The 10,012-nt window shown below is 44.4% G+C and overlaps 1 protein-coding gene across 2 annotated transcripts; it reads right to left on the bottom strand.

The window, feature by feature from the left end:
- Nucleotides 1-830: 830 nt before the first annotated feature.
- On the bottom strand, nucleotides 831-10,011 carry LOC106576036 (protein DBF4 homolog A). 2 transcript variants are annotated; one of them, XM_014152873.2, is made up of 13 exons: nucleotides 9,794-10,011; nucleotides 9,367-9,459; nucleotides 9,081-9,253; nucleotides 5,094-5,288; nucleotides 4,912-4,962; nucleotides 4,643-4,712; nucleotides 4,453-4,535; nucleotides 4,313-4,358; nucleotides 3,412-3,457; nucleotides 3,162-3,287; nucleotides 2,731-2,854; nucleotides 2,458-2,582; nucleotides 831-2,132 (listed from the first exon to the last, which is right to left on the bottom strand). In XM_014152873.2, exons 2-13 carry the CDS (start codon nucleotides 9,410-9,412, stop codon nucleotides 1,265-1,267), a joined length of 1,953 nt encoding a protein of 650 aa, XP_014008348.1. In that variant the 5' UTR covers nucleotides 9,413-9,459; nucleotides 9,794-10,011; the 3' UTR covers nucleotides 831-1,264. The 2 variants fall into 2 exon arrangements, with proteins under 2 accessions (XP_014008348.1, XP_014008339.1); XM_014152864.2 differs by having other exon boundaries at nucleotides 9,367-10,011.
- Nucleotide 10,012: the final 1 nt, after the last annotated feature.

The following is a 10,012-nucleotide window of genomic DNA, read 5'->3' as shown; positions in this document are numbered from 1 at the left end:
GTAACCCTGGGTGGGCTTATATACTGAACGTAGAAAAACTGTCACATGACTCCTTGTCCTGTCTGTGTCCCTGGGGGCGTGCCGATGACTGAGTTAAGCTTTGAACAGAAATACAATTCTATCACATTAACATCAGTACATAGCCTCTCAACATATTCCAAATAGCTTTAATCTTATTAAATCATTGTATACAACCATTTGATGTAAGTCTCACCACTGAGGCTAGTATATAAACCTTAGTATGGTAATATGGCCATATTGTCTCTAATGAGCCTCACAAAATTGTACCAAGCGGACCTGATCTGTTATACCTTCTCCAGAACATAAATGTCGTTCGGTTCTCCAATTCTGTGAGGTGGAAGAATCCTTTGTTCTCTCCATGAAAACACTCTCTCTCTATACTGGGGCCATGAGGCAGGACATTCTCCTTTGGAATTTTACGACCGCCTTCACACAGCCTTGTGTCAGAAGTATAGAGGTCGGGGGATGGTGCATAGAAAACCCAGAGGGCAACGTCACGACAACTGTTATGGAGGGAAAGAGGAAGCAATCCCTCTCGCCTTGTCTCAGAGTGTCTCTGTGTTGGTGGCTGTGTAAGAGGACGATGTGCTTTATGACAAGTTAGCCTTGAGGGAGTCCTCTCCTTTGTGTAACACAGCATGTCCAGGGTCAGAGCTATGTACTCCATCTATGAGAATGTGCTCATTCAACTGATCACAGACATGTCAGAGCGGTTTAGGTAGTCTTTCATTTATCAAACAGACATCACGTAGATACTTTTTTCACCTGTACAATACATACGGAAATGTAATGACAATTCAATAGAAGACTTTCGGTTGTATCCCTTTTTATTTATTATTATTATTTTTTTCATTTACAATACCACATACCAAAAACACAACCATGCAGTTCCTCTGGACACCAGAACACATGCAGGATAGTGCTCCAGCCTGTTCTCCAGATAAAACCAGTCATGGTAAAAAAGCCAGGTAGACTAAAAGCTGCCATGGTTAAATCAACACAACAGTGTTGCGCCACCACCCTCCCAACCTGAAGGGAACTATTCCCTTTATAGGTTTAAAGAGCCACAGTCAATGGGTTCCCATGTAGATCTGCTATGACACTCAATGAAACTGTCATACAATAAGTTCATACAGTGAGTCTGTTACAGGTTAGTGCTCATATTGGGAAGATTCTGGGTCACCCTAAACCCCCCCACTCTCCTCTCTAGCTGGGGAAGGCCTGGAACTCCCAGTCTATGTTCTCACTGCTCACTGGAGTTGAACAGTGGGGAAAAGCCTCTGAACTCACAATCCATGTCCTCACTGGAGTGGAACAGCTGCCAGAGGTTCAGCAGAGAGCTGCTGGGAACATTGCTAGTTTTTTCCTGCTCCTGAGCAGTGTGCTGCTTCTCAACTTTCCTTCTCTTCCGTCTGTAATCCCTGACCCTCCTCTGTAACGTCCTGGCAGGAGGAGGGGTGTGTGTCTCCGTGTCACCTGCCTCGAGCTCCAGAACACCTCTAGTATTCCCGGGAAGAGTATCCCCAGCCAACGTATCGTGACTCAGTTCACTCTCCTCTAAAGCTCTGAGCTTGTGGTGTTCTGAAGGCCCTGCCACCTCGTGCTGACTGGAAGGGACCTTCACACGTACAGCTGGATCGCCACATTGTAAATCCTCTGTGTGACCAAATGAAGAGCGGCCATCTTTGTCTGTGTGAGTTCTCTGGCCCTGATGGGAAAGTCTGGGGTTGACGACAGAGTCATGGGTAGAAGGGTCTATTTCTGCATTAGACACAGGTGTCTGACTCAGCCCAGCCCCCTGGGGGTGCTTGTGCGGGGATCCCTGTCGGCAGCGTTGTTTGCAGGACAGGGATCTGTGCTTGGGCTGGGGTCTGTCTGGAACGTAAGAGCACCTCTTCTCCCCCTCGCTGATGCTGTGGGGAACAGGGGCTCCTCGGCTGCGCTTCCGAGGCTGTTCCAAGGGGTTTTCCACACTCTGGGAGAGAGGGGGCTCCACTGTAGTAGACCAGAGGGACATTAATCCCCCCTTCAGCTCTTTGGTTTCCACACCTCCCTCCATCTGTATGCTGGGTCCAGGAACACACAACAGGGAGGTTATGCTGTACTTTGACCTGTGGGAACAAAAAATTACTTATAGATGTGGTGATCAGCACAACATAGAAAATCAGGGGTGAAAAAAAAACAGGCAATCTGCAAAATGTTTCACACAACATTGCATTAGTTTTCCTAACAAACATGTGACTGAACAACATTCAATATGTGTGCATTTACTTTTGATTTGGGTAGATTTTGCTCGTGTGGACAAATGGTAGCGCATGGTGCCTGCAACGCCAGGGTTGTGGGTTCCATTCCCACAGGGAATTATGAAAATGTAAGTCGCTCTGGATAAGAACATCTGCTAAATGACTCAATTGTAAAAATGTAAGACTACTGCACCTTGTGGTTGGAGTTTGTGTTGTTTTGACGTGACTGAAGTTGAAGGGCAGTGTGGTGATGAGCCTGTCCACCACCAGGTACTCATCACTTCTGGAGAAGGCCTTGTGCTGCTCGCTCTGCAGGTGCTGCAGAATACAGACACAAGTCAAGCATTACTACAACGTCTGCTACCACTACATCAAGTACATAAGGCCTTTTGTACATGATTAGGTCCTCGTTATAAACACATGTTAACTATGTTTACATACATTAAACAGATGTATTCTAACTCACAGCTTTGATGTTGTTGTATTTGAGCGTGCAGCACTCGCAGTAGCCTCCACGTTTCTTCTCCCTGTTCCTCCTGCCCCGGTCCTGCCCCCTCTCCTCACTGGCTGACTCTCTTGCCCCTCGGTTCCTGAGACACCCATAGGTCAGTAAGTAATAGCCAGGTCAAAGTTCAATCACATATTAGTTGCCTAGCAACCAAGACTTAGCAGTTAGTCCCGGAGGGTGCTAAGCAATACATAACCGTTTCCTGCTGTAGCAATCCTCATCAACAACAGTAGGAAAAGCTGGATGTTTTGGTGAATCAGGTAAAACACAAATGCCAAGACAGGGGAATATACTGCCACACTGCTTCTTCTGTAATTGGTGGATTTTCTTTATGTTCACAACAAGAAGGGTTAAGAAAGGTGAGGCGTTTAGTGAATGAGACTCCATACCCGTGCTCTTTAGGTCTCTTCCCAGAGTGTTCCTGGTCCTCTACATAGAATGGACTGCAGGGGGGAGCTGACGTTAGGTTAAACTCTGGCATGTTCGGCATGGCCAGATAAATTGGACGGTAATGTCTGGCAGAGAGACATAAGATAGATGCTATATTACATGCTCAAACACCAACTTAAGACAATAAGAATTGCCTTAATATGTCAATACTACAGACATCGGAGTATGTCATCTCTTTTATAGACCCACCTGCTGGAGTCCTCTACCTTTACAAAGGGTTTACGGATCCTTCCACCTGAGCAAAACACAGAACAATGCATTAGAGACAGTGAATTATAGAAACGTCTGACCTCTGTGATTGCCAACAAGGGTTTTGCCACCAAGTACTAAGTCATGTTTTGCAGAGGGGTCAAATACTTATTTCCCTCATTAAAATGCAAATCAATTCATAACATTTTTGACATGCGTTTTTCTGGATTTTTTTGTTGTTATTCTGTCTCTCACTGTTCAAATAAACCTACCATTAAAATTATAGACTGATCATTTCTTTGTCAGTGGGCAAACGTACAAAATCAGCAGGGGATCAAATTCTTTTTTCCCTCACTGTATGTCTGGGTCAAATAACTTCTCATAATGATATACAGGAGGACGGCTCATAATAATGGCTGGATGGAGCAAATAGAATGGCATCAAACACATGGGATCCTGAGTGGCGCAGCGGTCGAAGGCACTGCATCTCAGTGCACAAGGCGTCACTGCAGACCCTGGTTCGAGTCCAGGCTGTATCACAACTGGCCATGTTTGGAAGTCCCAGAGGGCAGTGCACAATTGGCCCAGCGTCATCCGGGGTAGGCCATCATTGTAAATAAGAATTTGTTCTTAACTGACTTGCCTAGTTAAATAAAATAAAAAAATATATTTGATACCATTCCACTGATTCTGCTCCAGCCATTACCACAAGCCCGTCCTCCCCAATTAAGGTGCTACCAACCTCCTGTGAGTACCAGTGTTATCGTACAACCACTATCAACATCAACCTTAATCTACTGAGACGATATACGTAGAAGGTTTAAGAAGTTCTCTATAACAATAATACAGTGATGAAGCGGTAAACAGACAACAGAGTCACATGCAACAGGACATTATTTACCCTTATACTTCTGGAAGGCTGGTTTTCCTGTAGGTTCTCCTTTGGCCTACATTAGTAAGGAATCACACACAAGACTCATGTAAGTGATTTGTTATTCCAGGAAAGAACTGTCAAAATATCAGTCAAGAAACATGACTTACACTTTTCTTGACAGCAGCTGTGGTTGGCTTTTCAGCAGTATTCTTAACATTCCTTTTCTTCTTTTCCATATAAGCTATTACATCTGGAATTGAAGGAAATTCAAAAAATATTTTTTGCATACGAAAGTATCATTGTCATAATAAGCATTATGTCAACATTTCTTATCAAACAAATGAATAGACATGTTACCATCAATGTACAGGATTTTCACTCCCCACTCCAGAGCATTGGACAGGATCTCGTTGACTTGTATTCTCACCTACAGGGTAAAAACAAATAAACATCTTAACCGAAGAACTGAAATCCAAAGTATCTCCTGAAGTATGAACAGACATTTTGATCCAAAGTGCAAACTTTCCTGAAGTTCCTGACGACTATCAGTCAGAAACAATAAACGTAACATGTAGCATTAGGTTGGAAATAGCTTGCCAAACTCATTAGTGAGGATCTTAACAAACCTGCTCTTTTACGACTCTCTTCACAAAAGACTTGCCCCTGCTTATGACCACCTGTCAAATACCAGAGAGATAGGGAGAGATGGATAAATATATATGGATAGCTTCGGTTATACAGCAGATCATGGAAAATTATCCCACTGAGATACAGATACCAGTGAGACACAGAGGAATAGTTGGCTCACCATGTCTGCCTGGCCCTGGGAGCTTCCTTTGAGGCTGTCTCTGTGGCTGCCGGGACGGGGGCGAGGGTGGGGGGAGCTGTGCCCAGAGTCAGGGCTTGGGACAAGTGAGTCACGGCCATGACACTGCACATACCTGGCCTCTCTCTTATTAGACACCAGGTACTTGATCTCCTTGCTGAAGAACTTCTCCACCGTCTGAGAGAGGGGACAGAGACACTGGGTCAGACACGAGGGGGGACGGTCTGTGCATATTTGTAAACAACAGCTGGTGCACGAAATCTAAGGAAGTCTCTAGATTTTGCTCGCTTGAAGTAGAGTATATTGTGATAAATTGCAGGCCACACTACTTGCCTAGAGAGTTTTCAGCCATACTTTTCGTGGCTGTTTATTTACCACCACAGACAGATGCTGGCACTAAGACCGCACTCAGTCAACTGTATAAGGAAATAAGCAAACAGGAAACCACTCACCCAAAGGCTGCGCTCCTAGTGGCCAGAGACTTTAATGCAGGGAAACTTAAATCAGTTCTACCAAATTTCTATCAACATGTTAAATGATCACCTGTACGAAACGTACAAAGCTCTCCCTCGCCCTCCATTTGGTAAATCTGACCACAACTCTATCTTCCTGATTCCTGCTTACAAGCAAAAATTAAAGGAAGCACCAGTGTCTCGGTCTATAAAAAAAGTGATCAGATGGAGCAGATGCTAAACTACAGGACTGTTTTGCTACCACAGACTGGAACATGTTCCGGGATTCTTCCGATGGCATTGAGGAGTACACCACATCAGTCACTGGCTTTATCAATAAAGAAGCCATGGATTACAGGCAACATTCGCACTGAGCTAAAGGGTAGAGCTGCCGCTTTCAAGGTGCGGGACTCTAACCCAGAAGCTTACAAGAAATCCTGCTATGCCCTGCGATGAACCATCAAACAGGCAAAGCGTCAATACAGAGCTAAGATTGAATCATACTACACCGGCTCCGACGCTCATCTTATGTGGCAGGGCTTGCAAACTATTACAGACTACAAAGGGACGCACAGCCACGAGCTGCCCAGTGACACAAGCCTACCAGACGAGCTAAATCACTTCTATGCTCGCTTCAAGGAAAACAACACTGAGGCATGCATGAGAGCATCAGCTGTTCCGGACAACTGTGATCACGCTCTCCGTAGCCGACGTGAGTAAGACCTTTAAACAGGTGAACATACACAAGGCTGCGGGGCCAGACGGATTACCAGGACATGTGCTGACCAACTGGCAAGTGTCTTCACTGACATTTTCAACATGTCCCTGATTGAGTCTGTAATACCAACATGTTTCAAGCAGACCACCATAGTCCCTGTGCCCAAGAACACAAAGGCAACCTGCCTAAATGACTACAGACCCGTAGCACTCACGTCCGTAGCCATGAAGTGCTTTGAAAGGTTGGTAATGGCTCACATCAACACCATTATCCCAGAAACCCTAGACCCACTCCAATTTGCATACCGTCCAAACAGCTCCACAGATGATGCAATCTCTATTGCACTCCACACGGCCCTTTCCCACCTGGACAAAAGGAACACTTATGTGAGAATGCTGTTCATTGACTACAGCTCAGCGTTCAACACCATAGTACCCTCAAAGCTCATCACTAAGCTAATGATCCTGGGACTAAACACCTCCCTCTGCAACTGGATCCTGGACTTCCTGACGGGCCGCCCCAGGTGGTCAGGGTAGGTAGCAACACATCCGCCATGCTGATCCTCAACACTGGAGCTCCACTGGAGTGCGTGCTCAGTCCCCTCCTGTACTCCCTGTTCACCCACGACTGCATGGCCAGGCACGACTCCAACACCATCATTAAGGGCGGCAGCGTAGCCTAGTGGTTAGAGCGTTGGACTAGTAACCGAAAGGTTGCAAGATCGAATCCCCGAGCTGACAAGGTACAAATCTGTCATTCTGCCCCTGAACAAGGCAGGTAACCCACTGTTCCTAGGCCGTCATTGAAAATAAGAATTTGTTCTTAACTGACTTGCCTAGTTAAATAAAGGTAAAATAAAAAAGTTTGCAGACGACACAACAGTGATCAACGACGAGACAGCCTATAGGGAGGAGGTCAGAGACCTGGCGGTGCCAGAATATCTCTCTCTCTCTCTCTCTCACCAAGACTAAGGAGATGATTGTGGACTACAGGAAAAGGAGGACCGAGCACGCCCCCATTCTCATCGACGGGGCTGTAGTGGAGCAGGTTGAGAGCTTCAAGTTCCTTCATGTCCATATCAACAACAAACTAGAAATGGTCCAAACACACGAAGACAGTCGTGAAGAGGGCACGACAAAGCCTATTCAGGAAACTAAAAAGATTTGTCAAGGGTCCTGAGATCCTCAAAAGGTTCTACAGCTGCAACACCGAGAGCATCCTGCCTGGTATGGCAATTGCTCGGCCTCTGACCACAAGGCACTACAGAGGGTAGTGCGTACGGCCCAATACATCACTGGGGCTAAGCTGCCTGCCATCCAGGACCTCTACACCAGGTGGTGTCAGAGGAAGGCCCTAAAAATTGTCAAAGACCCCAGTCATAGACTGTTCTCTCTACTACCGCATGGCAAGCCGTACCGGAGTGGCAAGTCTAGGAGAAAAAGGCTTCTCAACACTTTTTACCCCCAAGCCATAAGACTCCTGAACAGGTTATCAAATGGCTACCCGGACTATTTGCATTGTGTGCCCCCCCCCCCAACCAACCTCTCTTTTTATGCTGCTGCTACTCTCTGTTTATCATACATGCATAGTCACTTTAACTGTACATTCATGTACATACTACCTCAATTGGGCCAACCAACCAGTGCTCCCACGCATTGGCTAACCGGGCTATCTGCATTGTGTCCCGCCACCCACCAACCCCTCTTTTACGCTACTGCTACTCTCTGTTCATCATATTTGCAGTCACTTTAACCATATCTACATGTACATACTACCTCAATCAGCCTGACTAACCGGTGTCTGTATGTAGCCTTGCTATTTTTATAGCCTGTCTTTTTACTGTTGTTTTATTTCTTTACTTACCTATCTAACACCTTTTTGGCACTATTGGTTAGAGCCTGTAAGTAAGAATTTCACTGTAAGGTCTACTACACCTGTTGTATTCGGCGCACGTGACAAATAAACTTTGATTTGATTTGGGGGAGAACACACAAGGTCCATCCTGAGCCAGAGTATTAATCAAATACTGTATTTAAAATGGTGGTGAAAAGAGAGAAATGACAGCGGGCAGCAGTGCAAGGGGCTTCAGGGCCTCTATGAGGACCCCACACGCACAATCTTGCACAAAGTTTTGAGCTGCTGCACTCCGGAAGGAGATATAGGTCCCACTGTTCAGCAAGAATAGGAGCAGGTTGTGCTTGATTGCGTCAGCTATCAGGTTGCTGAACAGTGGGACATAGGACAGATGCAGGCCCAATACATGGTCGGAGAGTTAGGCCGCAGACTTTAAATATATGTGTGACTTGAGTACTAACTTTCCAATGTTTTCCGTACTACATGTATTATAGTGTAGTGTTTGTATGCTGACTTCACAAAATGAATTTCTATGTAAATGGACAATAACTTACAGTATGTATATTGTATCAAAGTGAGTCAACCAGAGAGATAACAACTCCGGTAACTAGAAAGAAGCAATCACTAGAAGAGTTATGTTCCAAAAGACTGAAAGCCACTCCTCCTCCACAGTAAGTAGACAGTAGCCACATTGGTGTGAAAGGCAGCAAGTTGTCATTTCACTTCAAAATGGTCCATGATCAGCAGTATGTCAACACAATAGCTTATTAACAATTCACACAACCTGTCAATTTGAATGTCCTATTTCGCTGGCTCAGGAATTATTATCCCTTTTGTTAAAGGCAGGCAAGCTGATAACTATCATCCACATTCAATTTGCTATAATACTTTACTGTCTATGTCATGATGTCAAATGTTAACAGATGTAAACACATATTCACTTACCCCTCCAAACATTTTGATATCATTCTCTAATGTCTCTGCTCTTCTGTTCGATGGCAAATCTAAGTAGAATAGTTTCCCAGTGAAAGGCTTTTTTTGGGCAGGATAAGATTCACATGGTGGTTTGGCATGGCTCTTCGATGCTGACTTGTGCCCCTTATCAGCGAGTTTGGGGTCTGAAAAAGTAGCAAAGTTAGTTTCAATTTTTGATGGAACTTTCTTGTAGATAAGGCTCATCAACAATGTAGAAATAACGTTCGCTAGTTACATGTTTAAAAATATCCCTTACCTTGTAAACGGGGTTTTGTAGACCTTTGGGTGCGTCTAGATTTCATCTTATTCAATATAATTTGAGAGGAGAATAGAATATCCTTGTGTTCTCCTGTGTTGTAAGCAATAGACATGTTTACAAACTGAGTTAATGCCAACGTTAACCGTTGTAACGTTATCTAGCTAAACTGCATAAAATCGTTAGCTTTAAAAACAAACAAAAATAAGTTTAAGGAGTAATGTAAATATTGACATAGTTAGAGAAGTTTAAAACGGAAAAATAGGACTTCAAAGAAAACGAACAGACCCAAGCAAGCAACAAAACCGTACCACGGCAATTTATTTGTTTTTATAGCCTGTTTTTTAAACTACAGGAAGTGGAATCTGCCAGCTAGCTACTAAGTAACGTTAGCTTGCTAACTCACTGGCTAAAAGTTAATATATACCTCGTGAGAGCCTGTGGTCTTGTAAGACAATATATTTCCGTAAATTGACATTTGTTACAACCGATTTTCACGAAAGTTCAGTACAGTATCTTTAAATTGTTTTGGTTCCGCTAAGATTACTTTGATGCCATAATATGTTGTTGTGCTATAGGTGTTCTATGTTCTTTCCCGCTTCGAAAAATCCCGTCATTCCAAAAAAGGGGGTGTTGTTGCTGAAAG

This window comes from Salmo salar, chromosome ssa02, assembly GCF_905237065.1.
Source record: "Salmo salar chromosome ssa02, Ssal_v3.1, whole genome shotgun sequence".
Classification (NCBI taxonomy): Eukaryota; Metazoa; Chordata; class Actinopteri; order Salmoniformes; family Salmonidae; genus Salmo; species Salmo salar.
The sequence above is the reverse complement of the archived record's forward strand: the minus strand, read 5'-3'. Positions and strand labels throughout refer to the sequence as shown.

Bases quoted from the DNA above. Each gene is read 5' to 3' on its own strand.
- LOC106576036 (XM_014152864.2), bottom strand. From the start codon at position 9,481: ATGTCTATTGCTTACAACACAGGAGAACACAAGGATATTCTATTCTCC. The intron at 3,458-4,312 runs GTAAATAATGTC...TGTTTTGCTCAG, and splicing joins AGCCTTCCAGAAGTATAAGG to GTGGAAGGATCCGTAAACCC. The intron at 2,583-2,730 runs GTGAGTTAGAAT...TGTATTCTGCAG, and splicing joins AATACAACAACATCAAAGCT to CACCTGCAGAGCGAGCAGCA.